Source organism: Podarcis erhardii (genome assembly GCF_964252035.2).
Source record: "Podarcis erhardii genome assembly, chromosome: 3".
Classification (NCBI taxonomy): Eukaryota; Metazoa; Chordata; class Lepidosauria; order Squamata; family Lacertidae; genus Podarcis; species Podarcis erhardii.
The window spans coordinates 26,869,096-26,887,403 of record NC_138507.1 but is presented as its reverse complement, the minus strand read 5'-3'; the positions used below and the strand labels follow the sequence as shown (position 1 = coordinate 26,887,403).

Below are 18,308 nucleotides of genomic sequence, written 5' to 3'. Positions count from 1 at the left end.
GAGGTGAGCTCCGCAACCCCAGAGTCGGTCACGACTGGACCTAATGGTCAGGGGTCCCTTTACCTTTACCCAATAAAGTACCTGAGGAGGCCACTCCCCCCATAGTTGATGGGCATTGCCATTCAAATGGTGTCCATGCACGGCAATTTGTGATAAATCATGTGGGGCAGGGCTGACCTTCCATCCCCACAATATCTTGTTTCAAGTTGGCACCCCTGGTGAAGGAGGGGGCACACCAACCTTGCACAGCTTTCCCTAACCTGGGGCCCTTTCATGAATTCTGGACTGCAGTTCTCATGATCTCTGGCCATTGGCTGTGCCGACTGGAGATGGTGGGAATTATAGGCCAAAACACCTGGACGGTGCCAGGTTGTGGGTGGGTGGGTGGGGAGCTGAAATTATGCCTGTTTCTGGTTGATTCTGCTTGAATTTCTCAGCTCAAGAGCAGATTCAGTTCTACGACTTTTGCCTTTCAACTTGGTGAAATTAATTTCGAGTGTTCTGTTGACGTTGCAGGGGAGAGGCGGTGATGGTGTTGGTGTTTTTTTTCTCATTTGTTGCTTTTCAGAATGTGGATCTGGGATTACTTAACGTGGACTAGTTATCTTTTAAACCGCATACTACAGACCACCCTTCCTGAGTATGTGCATGAAAGTATTTCACATTTGTGGAGAATCTTCAGATTGCTTATTAGTATTATATTTCTTACCTGTTCTGGGGGTGCAGGTCAGGTCACAGCAATTAAAAAAAAAATGGTATACAAATAGATCACACTCAGGAAAATAGGGTGTTTTCAAGAAGATATATTGCATTTCTTGAATGTTCACATTTGATTAAATGGGTGCCATACTGTTATAAAAACGATTGATTTGAAATTGTTTTGTACTGGGTTAGGGAACTGGATCCGGCCAGCATGCTGGTTCCTGGGTTCCCACAATCCTGGTGAACCACTTTGACAGGTGGGCAGGCTTTTGCCCACCTGTCAGTTACTTGATGTCACTGTGCTGTTAGTATTAACTTTGTAGCATGACAAGCCGCACTGCAAAATAAAATCCAGAACATGTTAGCTGTTAGGTGGTGACTTCAGGCCTGCCTTCTGCAGGGATTGGCTCCACGATTTGAGTTTTCTACAGTTGATCCAGCAGGCTTGCTCTCATCCCTAGGCAGCTGATTCAGGATAGCAAAATTTCCTTCCAGCACGCCATCTGTAGAGAACTTTGAATCTCCCGATTGTGCATTGGCAACTTTTAGTTTACTTGTCCCAGAACTCATGTCACGTGATGCTGAGTGTGGGCAAATGGATGTGGTTTGGAAAAAACATCTGTGTGGGCCAAAGTGAGAACTGTGCTAGACCTAATTAGGGTTGTGGGCTTGAGGTTCCCCACTCCTGGTTTAATGCACATTCCTTTAAACCATGGGCGCAGCACATACGCATGGAAGAAATAGATAAAGCTCATTGAGGTCCTGTTCTTTGCTCTCCCCCATCGGTGGTCATGTACATGCAGAGCATGATAGGGCATTGAGACAATGGAGGGGAAGTCTGTGTTGACTTGAATTCTCCTTCTCTCCATATCACGCAAGTTACTGTAGGTTAGATTACTGTAATGTAGTCTGCATGGGACTGCTTTTGAAGACTATTTGGAAACCACAGTTAGCTTAGACTTCACTTGCAATGTATTTGATGGGATTTGTACACGGCACTAACCTTGGTTTAGCATTATAAGGGCAAGCATGTACAAACCTTGAGCCTCTTCCTTCTCCTTTGATATGGCAGGAAGGAAGAGATGAGAAAAATGAAATAGGAGCCCTACTAGATCAGGTCAATAGCCAATCTAGTCCAGCCTCCTTTTCTCATAGATGTGCTTGGGAAGTCCAAAAGCAGGACCTCAACACAAGAACGCTCTACCATTCTGTTGATTTCAGCAACTGGAACTTCCTGTTTCTCCTTTTGGTTAACCATAGTTAAGGATTCAGTTAATTTAGTCTTAGCTTGTTTTGGTAGACCTTAGTTAAAACTAACCACAGTTTGCCAGCGTGCAGAACTTGCTGCTAACCTGCATTTAGTAAAAAATGGAAGGGTAAGCTACCAAACTCCACCTAGTTGCCATGTTGGGTTGGGAGATTGCAATGCCCAGGGTGTTTTCATATAATGGCATAGTTTAGCAGTGCATGTGAATGAGACCACTGGGACCGTGTGCCAGAGTCACATCATAAATGTGCCATCTCTGTTTTATGCATGCATGCATGCAATGCTATCAGTAAAACTCTGTTTCAAACTTGAACCATTGCATAGCTGTCAACTTACAGATTTGAAAATAAGGGACCAGCAGCCAAAATAAGGGACCTGCAGCCTCACCTGTTCCAGGCACTCCAGTCTTCCTGTCCTCCTGCAGTCTGGTCAAACTCATGCTGGTAGCTTCGAGAACACTGTGCAACCAACTTTGTAACCAGAGGTTCAACTGAATAGAATCTGAATCACATGCACCACAAGGCCTATGCAGCCTCAACTTAAGATGGCTCCCTGGCCTGGCTTTGCACTGCAAAGTTTGCAGCAGCACATGCAACAAAATGGCGTCCAGCATTCAAAAACCCCCTCAGCTTGCATTAACTAGCCACACACAAGGCATGCAAGCTCCACCCCCCAGTCATTCTTAGACTTCTTATTGGGTGAGCAACACAGCCAATCAACACAGTTGGAGCCTCCCTCCTCCCTGGCCGGCAGGGAGGGAGGGAGAGGAGCTGCTTCCTTTGAAATTTAAGGGACATCATTTAAGGGACATCCATCAATAAGGGACAGCAGTGGGACATGGCGCTGGAATAAGGGACTGTCCCTTGAAATAAGGGACACTTGACAGCTATGCTATTGTAAATATTTAACAGGTGGTCCAGTTTGTTTAGCTGCCAAATTTAAGTTATTCAGTAGGTGCTTATTTTTTAGTTAACTATTTTAAGCACCAAACAAATCTTGATGTGAAAACGTACAGGTGAGGTGTCTTGAATTTTTTAAAAAAATTGCTTGCGGTTCTACGGTAAGTGGGTTGTATTCAACTAAGTTTTATTCATAGTAGGCCCACTGAAATACACAAACTTAAGTTAGTCCTGACTACTTAAATTTAAAAGTTAGTGGAATACAACTGTATGGAATCTGGAAATCTTGGGTTTGATTCAGACTAAATTAATCATGCTTAGTTCCCATTGGAATCAGTAGTCATAACTAACTTTTTATGTTTATTTCAGTGGAATCTTGGTTTAAGTAACTTAGTTTGGACCCAATCCATTATGTTTTGCTGTAAAACCTATGGAAATATTAAATTACACAGATGCAACACATTGTGCAGCATATGAGGGTTGTTTCTTGTGTAGGAAATAAGTTTAAAATATAAAGTAAAAGATTATATTTTCAGTTACTTGGTCTACAGCTTTCCCCAGTTGCTGTTTCTACAAAAATTTCTACCTTGAACATTTGGGCAGTTGCTCTTGCATTCTGTGCATCTTTTTCATGGATGAGATGGTGCTCTAAAATTAATTTTGGAAATGTGTCTAACACTAGAAGCATGGCAATTTTACTCATGAGCCTATCACACTTCTATACCAAGCATGCATTTGGGAAGTTGGGAGAAAATAAATCTATGTAACAAAGAACTTGCATTTTTTTTTAAAAAAAAGTCAAAATACAGATGGACGAAATGTCAAAAACACCGCTCTTGGTAACTGATGTCCTGCATGTTCCAAGATACTAAAATGTGTTTGATATTATTGTATTTTTATCCTCCCCCCCCCCCTTAGGCACGAGCTTTAACACCCCAGACCGCAGAAACAGATGCAATACGGTTTCTGGTTGGAACTCAGTCTCTTAAATATGATAATCAGGTAAACTTGTATGAAAGATGTATTAAAATAGAATCGGAAATGTTTTAAAAGCCTTCAGTGGGATAATGATTTTTGCTTGCCAAATTGAAGTTTTAAATGTAGCGCTGTTTTAAAAAATAATGGATGTGATCTTGAACAGTATTTGGTTGTAAAGTTCTGTGTTAGGAATTGAGTTGGGGATGGTGAGGAAAATCCTAATCATGCTAATGTGAAATATAATGGTTAAAGGAGGGTCTTTGAGGCTACAGAATGCTTATATAGTTAGTTGGACTCTGTAATCTGTACCTAGGAACAAGCCCCACTGAACTCAATGTGGCTTTCTTCTGAGTATACCTGTGCTGTAAAAAGCATTCTGATGGAACTTAATTTCTCTGCAGTGAGAAATGACGAATGGAAGAACGTGGTTCATTGATGAACCTGCACAACAGTTTAAAACTTTATGCTTGGTCTCTGAATCTGAGCCAAGCCTGTTCAGAATCAATGATGAAATAAAACAAGCAAGTTGCTGGAACTGTTTGTTTGCCACCTTTCTAATATGATAAACATGTCTAAAAAGGAAAAAACAAGAACTTAGTGAAGCCATATAGTTATTTGAACAGCTTACCTTGGGGCACATCTGTTGGTATAAGGCTGAAAAATATGTTTTAGGAGGCAACAGAAAGACTCCCTTCCTCTTCTCCCACTGCATGCCCCCTGAAATCTGTTGAGGGAGGGTCCCCCAACCCTTTGAATCAGATTTGGGGAGGGCACAGGGTGCCAAGCATGGAGAAGGAAGGGAATTCCTGTTGCCCTAATGCAAATATTTAGTTCCATACTGCCCAATATGCTTCTTTTTTGTGATGGTGGGGAAATCAGACCTCACAATTAGGCATATTGGTATATCTTCTCTCTTATAATTAGTAAATGTTGTTGGAGACATGGGACTCTGGTTTTTCCCCATGACAGCTTCTCCCAGAATACCCCATAACAGGTTGTAGATGCCATTATGCGAAGTAATTTCATCGTGTAATTTCACCTGCTCCATTCCATGACAGGGGAGTGACTTGATGGCATGTTGTGGGATGAGTGCTATTATACATAGTAGGGAAGAACTTGAGATGGGGATGCCATTTTTGGTAGGATCACGTCTTGGATTATATGTACCGTATTTTTTGTATTAAGATGCACCTAGTTTTTAGAGGAGGAAAGGGGGAAAGCCCTGTTTTTTTGAGGATCAGCTCAAAGTTGTGCGGCTTCTTTTGCAAAGGGGAAAAGCCCCTTTTTTGAGGATCAGCTCAAAGTTGTTGAGGTTACTTTGCAAAGGGAAAAAATCCTGTTTTTGTGGGGTTCAACTCACAGTTCTGCAGCTTCTTTTGGAAAGGAAAGGGAGCTGTTTCTACAGTTTCCAGACAGATAATCTAATCAGCCAGTCACATGTCGCTGGGGAAACAAACAGCCTCCGTCTGCAGAACATTCAACAATGGAGGCCTGGGCAAGGAGACGGGGCTGGAAAGGGAGCCAGCGATCGACCATACATTCGCTCCATAAGACGCAGAGACATTTTCCCTTACTTTTTAGGAGGAAAAAAGTGTGTCTTATGGAGCGAAAAATACGGTAGTTCCTTCCCTGCAGCTGATGCCTAAATGTATAGTTTCCTGAAGCAGCAGATACAAGTGTTTTGAAAATACTCCAAGCCATTAAAACTTTTGCAGAAGGAAAATATTGATAGCACTCAAGCAGCCTGATTGTATCTGGGTAATAATTCTACTATTGACTCCAAACGCTGTTTGAGCCTGCTTCTCCTTGCTCCCTCCTGCCCCTGTCCTTTCCATTTTATGTCTTACCAGCATTGATAATTGAGGTGCAGGGCACTTTCTCTGAGTGCTAATGAGTTGATAGGGTTAATGGCCTTTAGCAGCGCTTGAAGCCATCAACTCCTCAGTCAGTCATTAATCCCTAAGAAGTGTCAGGAGCCTCTGTTGTTACTGCTTCATTTAGCAGCGCTGGTCTCTACCTAGGTCAGGTAATGGCCATTCTTCCAACACTTTCCAGCAGATGGTAGCTTGACATCCAAGTTGCACTAACTAGGCTTCCACTCCTGGGCAGAGGCGTATTGTGAATGGAATCCCTGAAAGGAATTGCATTGTCATAAAGCATTGGGGGGCAGGTGTGATTTTTCAATTGCATTTAGTTCATTTACATTAAGCCAACACAAGCAAGTATGGAGCCTGATACAGGATTTGGGTGTGAAAATGCAGAGACAGGGCAGGCAATGTGATCCCTACTGCATCTTCTATTTTAACGTTGTTCACTGAGTACATGTAAGAAAAAAGCACTTAAAAGGGTATTTTTTTAAAAAAAAGAAGAATAAGAATTGAAAATATAATCATGTTTCTATCCTTGGGATACAAGATTGGTTTACTTTTTGTCTTAATGGGTTTTGTTGTGTGAAAATATCTTCCACAGAGGAACATTTACAATACACAAGGAGGCTCTTATTTGCCTGAATAAGCTGCGTTTTTCAAACTTTTGAAACTGAGCTATCTCTTTTTCTACTTTACCTGTTAGCTTTCTCCAACACACCTATGCTTTAACTAAATTCAAACAAATGTATTGTCAGAACAGGATGTCAAAAGCAGGTAGAATTAAGAGAAGGACAGATATAGGGGTGGGGAACCTTTAAAGGCCTGAAGGACCCATTCTCTTCTGGGCAACCGTCCAGAGGCCAAATACCATGGTTGGCCGGGTCAGAGGCAAAAGTGAGCGGAGCTGGTTTTTACACACACTTGCACACACTCTCCTCCATCCAGATCAAGTAAGAGATGTTAGGGTTCAAGGGCACGTTCCAGCCAGGCAAAAATACTTTGGCTACAAAGTAGGGTCAGTGAGGGCTATGAATGGGAAGTGTTCCAGAGGCCATCTAGAGAGGCTCAGTGCCTGAGTTTCCTTGCTCCTGTTCTAAACCACAAAGAGACAGCAGGTTTCCTTCAAAACCAGTGTGGAATTGTGGGACTTAGAGGTCAATCCCTGCATATCTGCAGCCCTGTTCAGGGAAGTTTTTAATGTGTGATATTTTAGTGTATTTTTGGTTTCTATGGAAGCCACCCAGAGTGGTTGGGGAAACCCAGCCAGATGGGCGGGGTACAAATAATAATAATAAATAATAATAATAATAATAATAATAATAATAATAATAATAATAATAATAATAATTATATCTGATGGGGAGCACTTGAGACATTAGCCCCATCTGGTTCTCCAGACAACCACAACTCTTCGCTGAATCTCATCTTTCTTTTCTTTTCTTTTTTCTGGGTAGCTTGCTGGAGGAGGAGCATCAGTCTCTCTTGTCTGAATGCCGGAGTTTGTTTAAAGCAGGGTTAGATGGTTTGGTGCCCTCCATATGTTGCTGAACTCCCAACTCCCAGAAATGACTAGCAATGTTTCCTACCCCTGTAGCAAAACAAAAGACCAAATGATTGATTGAACAATAAAATGATTGTTGAATTTTGGTCCACGCTTCCAAAGCTGTGACAATTGCGAGTGCTTGGAGAAAACATATCCTAGGATATAGGATGTTTGACTGCCCTTCTTCCCACAGAATGTTTCTGATATACCCGAGAGAGCTGTGTTGCAACATCTTGTCTGGTTTTGCCTTTTAATGCTTTCCACGTCTCCAAGCCAGAAGAGTTAGGAAAATAATAATATTAATAATGATAAAATCCTATGGAACCGGTGACATGCTATATTTAATAACACTTGTCCTCGGGGCCTGATGTGGTTCTGAATGATGATCGCACCAGTGAGAAGGATGCTGCTATGCCTGACTTTGAGGGACCTGAGATAGGGCAGAAGGCACTTCTGGTTTATGTGCTGCATGACCCTCTTTATATGGTTAGTAGGGGCATATAATACATGTTGGTAGAGCAAATTGAATTTTGATTTGTAGCTCACCTTTAGGGAATCAATTTCACTGCCAAGGAGACTACTTCATAATTTCAACATGAGGCTTCCTGTTTTTAGAGGAGGCTGCGAGAGCATATAGATGAAGCAGCCAGCCAGCCAGCCTGGTGCAATCTGCTCTGCTCTATTTTCAGCAAAGATTGTGTTAAAATTGTGCTCTGTTCAGGCTAAACACTAAAAGGGCTTTTTTGTATTGTAGGCATCCAGCTTAGGCAGACATTGTGCAACAAGCTAGATAGAACATCTGTCTCTGGATGCTCTTCTGGCTTCCAGCTTGCTTTAGTCTCAGAATGGCTTTCTTATTATGTTAGCAAATGGGAGAGGGAAATGAGTTAAAGGGGTTTATCTCAGGACAATTGATTGCAGAAACGAATCCCTTGTGGTCTCTCCAGAGAGGCAAACAATTGTTAAAGCGTTTCAAAGCTTTCTCTGTGTTGACAGGGTATTGGCCTGAAAAATATTCCACCACCACCCTTTTCTATTTTGCTCATGGCTTGTACTTGCATAGCATTTCCATTTAAGGCAGATGTGGCCCTCCAGATTCTGTAGGGACCATAACTCCCAATATCCCGGACCTCAGGCTATTCTGGCTACTGATGATGGGGGTTGCAAACCAGCGGCATCCTCAGGCTAGCCATGCTCAATATACATAGGAACAAAGGATGCTGCCATGCTGAGTTGAACCATTAGTCCATCTAGTTCAATATTGTCTGCATACTGACTAGCTGCTGTTTTTTAGGGTTTCCGACTAAGATTTCTCAGAGATCTGGGGATGCTGGGGATTGAACTCGGGACATTCTGCGAATGCTCTGCTACGGAGTTATGACTCTTCTCCTTATTTAAGATACAGGTGGCAATATTTCATGTGGGGGTTCTGTTCCTGGCCCCCATATGTCTTGGCGAAGCTTGTCGTTCCGCCCTCTTCCAGGTCCAAAAGGACTGATGCATCAGCGATCACACATCAGTTGGATGTGCCTAAAATGGTCACCGCCTGTAAACAACAACAGAGCAAGCTACTTTCCCCACAATCTGATGGGCTAAAACCCTGATCCCTGCTAAAGTGAAGAACTTAGACATCCTAAGTACATGTGAACGATTAGATAACTTTGTAAGATGTTGGGAGAAAGTTTTCTCACATGCACTAGTGCATCAGCACTGTTAGGTCAGCATTTCTTGAGTAGTACCCAGCAGACAGAAGGAGTGACTTTTTGGGGGGGGGGGAGGGTTGCATGCAGCAGCTCTCAGGTTTCGTAAGTATGGTCTTCCAGTTAAGATGGGGATAGGGGGCCCTGTGACCCTTCAGATATTGTTGGAGTACGACTTCCATTTTCCCTGACCTTGCTGGCTGGGGTTGATAGGAGCAAGAATCCAACAACATTTGGAAGGCTACAGGTTAAGGGGTCTCAAGTTAGAAAGGTTGCGTAAGGTGTTTGAGCACTGCCATCAGTCATACCAAACAATATTGGCATGTTAGTGTATCTTAGTTTGGTAGCCTACCTTTGGGGGCCAATGGGGGCCTTCTGAATTTTGAGTAGGTGCCATGGGCACCAGCCACAAAAGTTGCTTGAGTGTGTGGCAGTACCCAAGATGGCTGCTACGTCTAAAAATGCCAGAAGAGAGGCAGGACCTTAAAATGGTGCAGGGATGCTGTCCCATCACATCCCCTCCCCAAATCAAGGCACCTACAATGAAACACTGACAGAAGCTCACAGCACCTCTCTGTTCAAAAGAGAGAGGAGGTTGGGTGCCCAGGCCTGTTATCCAATGAAAGATGGGCATGTGTTGAAGGGTACATTTTTAGTTTAGGAGAAGCTGAACCAGTGCAAACAGGATCTGAGCAGGAAGGTACTGGCTAGAATACTAGTGCCTACAGGCACTGCATTGGCAACCCCTGACTTATCTTCCCAGTACCAACGTTCAGTAGTAAAAGGCTACATGAGGACTTTGTAGTGATGCTATATGACTCCTCCCCTCTTGTCTAGCATGGAAAGCTATTAGTTGCATTTGTTCAAATTCTGCTGTAAGATATGGGGTCTTACCATAGTCTGTGTTACTTGAATAGGAGTTTGTATGTTTTAATGAGTGGGGATTTAGTGACTAAATCAACCTGCATTTTGTATGTCCTCATGGAGACTCTAATTACTGGTCTCCTTTATTACCTGTTGCAGCTGTAGACATAGCATGACAGATCAGGGGTTTCTCGATCAGCAATTTCACCTAGAGTTGTTTTCAGTGACTCGTGTGCACCCATTTTTATGAAATGAAACTGATAGTATGTTTCACACAGTTGTAATGTATGCTTCACACCCTTCTGAAAAAAAATATGCATGAAGTCCTAATGGTTCTTGTCTTGCATTTGTAGATTCACATCATAGATTTTGATGATGAAAATAACATTATAAACAAAAATGTTCTTCTGCATCAAGTTGGTGAAATTTGGCACATAAGTGCCAGTCCAGCTGACAAAGGTGTGCTTGCAACCTGCTACAGTAAAAGTAAGTGCAATTTGAAGGCTTTCCTTTTCTCTCCTTTTCTTCTGTAAGACGCTTATCTGAGGGTGTATATATGGTATTGAAATGCACATGATCTTTTCTAGTGACATTCATGTTGGTTTGAGGGATTACATTCTAGCTGCCTATTTTTTAATTGATAAATGAACTTAGTGGCTCTCTGATCACTTAACTTTTGGTGCACATGTCTGATGTATCAGAGGGGCTCCAAGCAGTGTTAAAAATTATCAAGGCGCAGATGCATTTTCCACCTGCCTATTAGCCACTTGTGACCAAGTAAAGATGGCTGGTCAATGGCACCTGGCATCTCCACGATCTGGGGATCATTGGATCTTGACAGTTTTCACACTGTTTTTACATCCCTGTTAAATTCTATCAGTTATATTTTATTTGCACAATCGGAATGAATTTCAGGATCCGAAATGCTTTTTCTGTGCCGCCTGAGCAGGATTGGTGAACAACGTTTTAGTTAATTGTTGTAGTTTGTCTTACCCCACCCTCATATTCTTATGTTATGAATGATCCATGTCACCATTAAGAAAAAGAGGTAGAAATTGGCCAATATATATGTGGACAGTCCCTGGATCAAGTGACTTTTCTTCTTTAAGTTCTCAAAGTTCTTAACCAAGCTCAAGGTTGTCATCTGTAGTAGCCAGATGTTTAACTGAGTGTCAGTTGTTCTGGCGGTTCCCTCATTGCGAGAAGCAAAGCTACAGGGAACCAGGCGTTTCACAGGGTGGGTGCCACTACCAAGAAGGCCCTCTGCTGAGTGGCTGGGGAAACCCAGCCAGATGGGCGGTGTACAAATAATAAATTCTTATTATTATTATATTAATTGCAGTCAGTCCATCATTTGAAAAATAAGAGCCGTCTTGCCCAAAATGGCAACCAGAGATTCTGTTTTGGCGACTGCAACCTTGGTTTAAAGAGGCATTTGGCACCTAGCTTATATATCTGAGTTTCTAACACTGGTTCCAACAGAGAGAAGTAAATTGCCAAGTTAGATGAGATACCTTTTAAAAATGCTAAAGTGGCTTGGAAAGATATACTGTGCTGCTTTTTGTAAAGGGAAAAGTGGCTGAAATATTTAATAAACTTATTAATTGTAAAACCCCGAACAGCAGTGATGCAGTCTCTTCTGTGGTGGAAGAGTAAGGAAGAAAAATGTACCTTCAGGTGGGTAAAGTGGCTATAGCGAGGCGAGCTTTCAGCTTATATACAACAAAGAAAAACATCTGCACAATGGTGAGTGAGCAGCAATGGGTATATCATGGGTATATCATGAGAAGACCCTTTTCCATGTCCCCTGTTGCCCTGGGCTGCTAGATCATTATATCTGAATTGCTATAAATCTTCTCACTTTGAGAAGGTGAAACGGTAAAAAGGATAGTAGATCATCCTGGTACCAGAGTAGCTGGCAAAATTAGAACAATGAAGAGCTGACAAAGCACTGAGCAGAGATGAAATACAACCAGTGCACACCCTGCAATACTTAATTTTCACAGGTTTTGTTAAAGACTTGGGAACTCTGAGAATGCTAGACCTGGGGGCAAACTGCAAATCTGTAACCTTAGTCTCTTCTCTTCTGTTTTTTGGGGGATGTAACTGTAGTAAGACCTTTACAGACTGTTCTGTAACTTCACATCTAATGCTGCCGATATCTTGGGCTAAGATGCAATTCTGTGTCAAAATTGCAATGTGTATATAACCATTATTACGACTGCTGTGTTGTGGAAATGTATGCATGTCTATATGTCTAGTTTCACTGTGGAACGGACTGCACAGACCAGGGAATGGGGTATAAGTAATGCTGAGCGCTGCTTTCAATTTCACATGTGTTCACAAAGAAGTCAATTCTGTCCGATTTCTGAAATAATCTTCCTTTTTTCCCACATACATCTGTATGGCAATATCTATTTAAACTTCTTTTTTTTATCTCACTCTACACATTTTATAAATATACTTTACCTGTCTATATTTTTTGAGGTGAGCACGGTCACAAAATGCAGAGAAGTGCAAAATCCAAAGGATAATTAGGTTCCAATCTGCACATTAGTCCATTAGGCGCAGATCAGGTCAGTTCACATTGGAGTTCATGGAAATTGAATTCCTCAAGCATCCCTAATCCCGCTTGCCTTTGCTACCATCTGCTTGCTTGCTTTTTTCCCACTCCGTTCTGCTGAACTCTCCCTGCCATCACCGGTATGACTTCAGGCACATGGAAATTCAAGCAGAAAGGCATGGCAGTTGCTGCAAATCAGCTGGCAAGGGGTTGCCATGGCGTGTTAAGGGGCGTGTGTGTGTGTGTATGAATGACAGAATCAGGGGATTGCAGAAACTTCTGCTTTATAACCTATCTTAGTCCTACTGAATTGTCACTCACCTCAGAATCCTTTTATAGGCTATAGATGGAGATGAAAAAATCCAGAAGCATGTATTTGTAAACCCATTTCACCCTTTCAGCAGTTTTAAATAAGAACACTGTGTTGAGCATTCCTTTAGAATAAACCGAGAATGCGAAAATGAGATGAGTCTGTTCATAATTATAATTTACTTACGCAGATTGTCGAATTAAGTGAGGTCTCTCTTTTAACTTTGCCATTGGGCAATCCATTTGAAAGGGTTGGTTTGGGGATATTTTTTTGGAATGCAATAACTTTATTGAAATTTGAGATCAGAATGGCAAGTTGGAGAGATTCAAATCGCCATCCCCATATCTACTTTCAAGGAAGAAAAGGGAAGGCGTAAAACACCATTAGATACAGTACTAGAAATGAGCCTTCTCCCCACCCAGTGGATATTTCATCCCTGCTGTTGGTACTTTCATTCTCTGTCCTCTGCTGTGCTTTCAGACATCATGGAAACTTATAGGGAGGCGAAAGGTCACAGGCCTTGCCAAGTGTTCAGTTGTAGGAGATGTTTTCCAGAGATCTCTATACACATAATTGGTGGGAAAGAGAGTTCATCTGCTTCAAGAGCAGAGAAGTCTGGTGGAGAAAGCAGGGGTGGAAGTGGCAAATTTTCAGTAACTCAGAGTAACTGGGGTGAGGGGCAGTATGCATTGCTAGGATGCAGGTGGTAGAAGCTGAGGAAGAAAAATGAAATATCTGCTCAAGCACCTCTTAAAAATATGTAGTTGGCCAACATGGGATAAGAAATTTGGAGCTAATTTTTGAGCATTAATTTTTGTTCTTTAAGATGACCATCGTTGAATCCCAGATGGGCTAAGGATTTCATTGGTGGAGCATTGGGAGGGAGGCTGGCTGCTGGTAGCCATTATTTTGGTTCAAGATAAGTTCTCAGCTCACTGCTGTTGCTCTTCTGTTAATTATTTGGATCCATACAATTCTTTAGATGTTCTTGAGCATCTCCAGAATATTCCTCTTCATTTTCAACGTTCCTCTACCTGGAGGTGCTGCTGTTTCCCTGTAGTAAGTAATGAAGGGGCTCAGCAACACTGAAGAAAACATTCCACAGATAATACCGTACTGATCTACTCAAGCCGTGTTGAGCATATTAGATATTATGAGGAATGGCTTCCAGAAATCGGAACTGATCATTGGAGATGAATTGTGAAAAAGGGCACATTTTACGTATCTTCTGTTACTGCAAGATTTTGGCCTTGTGGGCAGAGGGGGTTAAATATGTAAACTAGTCTGAAACTATTTGTGTCTTTTTTTTTTTATTAAAAAAAGTCATCTTTGTAGGATTGCTGTCTGCTGTGTGGTTCTCTCCACATAGGTGAGGAAGGACCCTGTAACAGGTGATGGGAAAGTTCTCGGCCTGAGAGACCCTGCCAGCCAGAGTAGACCAAGCTTTCCCTATCTGGTGCTCGCCAGATGTTGCAATATGGCTGAGGGTGATGGGAGTGGAGCTCAACAACATCTGGAAAGTACCAGGTTAGGGAAGGCTGGAGTAAAGCTAGATGGATGGATGATCTGAGATCTAGTAGTACAGTGGTACCTCGGGTTAAGTACTTAATTCGTTCCAGAGGTCTATTCTTAACCTGAAGCACCACTTTAGCTAATGGGGCCTCCCACTGCCGCTGTGCCACCGGAGCACAATTTTGGTTCTCATTCTGAAGCAAAGTTCTTAACCCGAGGTACTATTTCTGGGTTAGCGGAGTCTGTAACCTGAAGCGTATGTAACCTGAAGCGTATGTAAACCGAGGTACCACTGTAATATAGCTTCCTGTGTTCCTACTGAAGTTGAAATTCTTTTGGCTGGAATCATTTTGATTTTCCAAGAAAAAAAAAAGATTTATATTGTCTGCATGTGGGAGAACCATTTTAAGAACACACTTACACTGGAATCATAGCAAGCTTTTATACTACTACTCAATTTAACTTTTCTAGGACATTTTCTATTTTCTGAGAATTGAAGGGTTCCTTGCTGCTCTTAGTAGCCCAGATATTTTTAAAAAGTCCAAATGAGAGAAGCAAGATTATTGTTATAACATGCAGCTGAAATGAATGTTACTTTTATGATGAATTTAAATGTAATGGACCAGTAAACTGGGCTATGTAGTTTGCTTCTTACATGATCCAGGATGCCATGTATTCTGAGAATAGCCATCACAGCAGTTTGGTGAGACTAAGAAGTAGCATTCTGACAAATAAACCAATGCAAATGCAAAATGTCAGCTCTGAGCAGCTTTAAAAAGAAGCAATTTTGCACATCATATGTCTGCAAAATTATGTAAAGGGGAGTTCTGTTCACTCTTTGCCTCTTCTAGATTCCAGTTTATGGTTTTCTACCTAAAATGAAAACATTTGTGGACTGCACTAAATACGTTGCTCAGGCTTGCATAACTTACTCAAAATAAACACATTTTCTTACAACTGCAGGATTAAAAGCTTGACTCTATTGGTGTGCTGTTGAAAGATTTGATAGCACACAGCCTGCTTTTTTATTTTATTTTCCAGGGTGGGAGAAGGGGAGACAGGGAAATCATTTGATTCCTAAGAGGCATAAATAGCACAATAAAGTCACTTTTAAAACAAATCAGTTATATGCCAAGATACTGTCACTTTTATAACTAGGACAGTTTCATAAGGTCTGACACTGGTAGCTGTAGAGATGCCGATTTATCACATCAGTGTGACAGCTGTAGGAAATTAAATCTGCCCCCCCCCCCTTTCACCTCTTACAGTACTTTTGTGGGAAATCCTTGGAGGGCACAGAGACTGGCATCGCCACCTGCCCTCTCCTTCAGGGTGAAAGCCTTTGTCCCTGAGAGAGATCAGCTGGCACAATAGATATGTAACTTGTACCTCTCTGCTCCAGCATCACTGGCTCAATGTGCAATGTAGCAGAATTAATAATACTGTAGGGATCTCACATTTGCATTACCTGACTTTATTGGAAGGGGGGGGGGAGAAGAAGAAGGAGAGATGTGCCGTCTCGCATTTCATTAAGGCTTCAGCATATACATTCTGTAGCTTTAATATTGCAGGGGGAGAAAGAGGGGAGGGTGGGAGAAGAGAGAGAGAGAGAGAGAGAGAGAGAGAGAGAGCGTGCTCACAGCTTCATCTTACTTGGATTTAAAAGAGCGGTTTCCTAATGCTTTATGGAAATGCAGTGGGAAAGAGGACTGTGTCATTCCTTGACACTGATGAGGGTGGTTTGGGGGTCGTGAGTGAGGGTTCAGTTTGATTAAATGAAGGCTTATCTACAGTGGAGCTGCAGAGCATGCTTGCTCCTACAAGTCAAGGTTCATTCGCTTGAAAAGCTGGGGTGGGGGCAGGCGAAAGATGATTCAAAGGCATCTGTCATAAATATTTCAAATCTGTGCCTGCGATAATAGCTCCGTGCATAGTTCTTCCCATGTAAAAAGTGAAGAGTTGACTAGAAAGCACTCTTGCGGCAATATGGGTGGTGTGTGTGTGGTTTTGTTTTTTTTTTTGTGTGTGTATATATATATATATATATGTGTGTGTGTGTGTGTGAGAGAGAGAGAGAGAGAGAGAGAGAGAGAGAAGGAGAGGGAAGAGAGAAAGAAAAGGGGAGGGGGAGAGACAGAGAGTCTCATTACACAATAGTCTGTCTTGATGTAATGGTGGAAAGAACCGGCAGAGGGCAAAGTCTCATAATTGTAGGTGATGGTCTCTTTGTCTGCTTTTGCCCTGCCGTTAAGAGGATTTTGAAGATGTGATGATAAATAACCTGTTTTGAGGGCTTGGGGTATGCCGCTTTCCCCTGTCAAAAATCATCATTCAACACATCCTGTCTCTTCAGAGCTTCGGCATTTTCTGAGAGAGCACATTTTAGCGTTGCTTTTAAAAAAACAAAAATTCTACACAGAAAGGCAGTTTCACATATAGCGGTTCCTCTTCTTTCTTTTGCTGGGGGAAGGGAATTCCTGTGCTTATCAATGAATCGTGGTCTTTTTTTAAACAAACAATTAAACGGACAAAAAAACTACAAATACTGTAATGCAGTCCTTGCCAGCTAATGATCGCCTGTTGACAATAACATTTTGTGATGGAAGATCAGACATTGGTATCTGTTTGGTAGACTGCGTTGCAAGGGCGGCAGCAGCAAAACAAAAAACAAAAAACCCCAACCATTCAGCAAAGCAGAAAAATAGCAACAAAATAAACTTGTTCAAATCATTTCATTTCTGCTTTTATTAACACTGCAAAAATCGCTTCTGGATTTTATTAACTTAAAGTGTTGTGCAGTGGTATATTTACATTGAAACATTTCATATTTTAGGTGAGGACAGAGTTTAGAGTTGATTAGATGAACCAGTACCAAACATCTGTGTTTTAAGTGTCTCTTTAAAGCCTTTGTTGGATTTTCCTGAAGTGAGTTTACACTAGAAATGGGAAATGGGACAGGGATCCAACAACCTATGCTTCATTTTATAGATCCCACAACAAAAATGTTGCCGTGCAAATATGAGTTTAGAGACACTACTCACAGCCTCATCCAAGGTCTTACTCTGTTACCACCCTCTCCCTGGAAAGGGGCTTGTATCTTGGGTTTGAGCCTTTTTAGCCTGGAGTTTATGGGAAATTTCCCCACATTTGTTTTCCTCATCACCTCCCCATTTCCAAAATTGGGAGGAAAGCGGAGTTGTTGTGTTTTCCTGGCACCTGGAAAGGTGAGTGAGTGAGGATTGAATGCTGCTGACTGATGGTGCCTAGGGTGCCTTCAAGGAGCAGTACCCATCCCATCATTTTGTCCCCTAGCCCTTCTCATGAGTAAAGGTTGGGGGGTGCTTTTGATCTGTGGCCTCCAACCCAGCACCCTCACAACTCCCCACTCTGACAGTTGGGAAGTGGGGAGGGGGAGAGATAAGCTAACAATAAATTGTAGGCTGCTGCCCCTCGTGCTATTTACATTTTAAGAAAAAGAAATGAAGGCACCAAAATAACATTAAGAAGACATTTGAAGGCAGCCCTCTTTAGGGAAGCTTTTAACATTTAACAGACTACTGTATTTTAATACTTTGTTGGAAGCCGCCCAGAGTTGTAGTTGTTGTTGTTGTTGTTGTTGTTATTTATTAATTATAACATACATACTTGATCATAATGCTCAAAGGGGCAGTACATTGGACATATAGACATTTCCCGAGTATAATCCCTTTGTATTTTTCTCTGCACGTATTCAAGTCAAGATGTGGCAGTGTGGGGGATGGGACCCCACTGGTCCTGCTCCATCATCAGCTTGTCCAGCAGAAGGGGAGGACAGGCTCTGGATTCATGCCACTGTATCAGAAACACTGGTTGCAGCAGGGTTGCTAAGTGAGAGTACAGACCCCTGGGTATGTACAGCTCATTCTCGCTTTCTGTGGAAGGCATGGAGATTGGGAGCAGGCCAGCAAATGCATGGGAGGCTGAACTCAGTCTCTATCCTGTTTTTTTGCCATAGGTTGATGGAATGCATAGATGGAACTTGAGCAGGGCTATAATTATTATTTTTATTTTTTAAAGGAAATTACAACTTTGAAGCTACCTAGTTTATTTGCACTAATTAACT

General features: G+C 42.0%; 2 protein-coding genes across 4 annotated transcripts in view; one reads left to right on the top strand and one right to left on the bottom strand.

The window, feature by feature from the left end:
* The window catches only part of TRAPPC12 (trafficking protein particle complex subunit 12), a 220,182-nt gene that overhangs the window by 54,961 nt on the left and 146,913 nt on the right, over nt 1–18,308 (bottom strand). The gene's annotated exons all lie outside the window — the stretch shown is intronic.
* The window catches only part of EIPR1 (EARP complex and GARP complex interacting protein 1), a 66,674-nt gene that overhangs the window by 871 nt on the left and 47,495 nt on the right, over nt 1–18,308 (top strand). For all 3 annotated transcript variants that reach the window (XR_014155164.1, XM_081857301.1, XM_081857300.1), the window contains exons 2-3: nt 3,787–3,870; nt 10,175–10,307. Coding sequence is in view for 2 of the 3 variants with exons in the window: in XM_081857301.1 (XP_081713427.1) it covers nt 3,787–3,870; nt 10,175–10,307 (217 nt within the window). In the remaining variant the exon portion in view is untranslated. The remainder of the gene's footprint in view (nt 1–3,786; nt 3,871–10,174; nt 10,308–18,308) is intronic.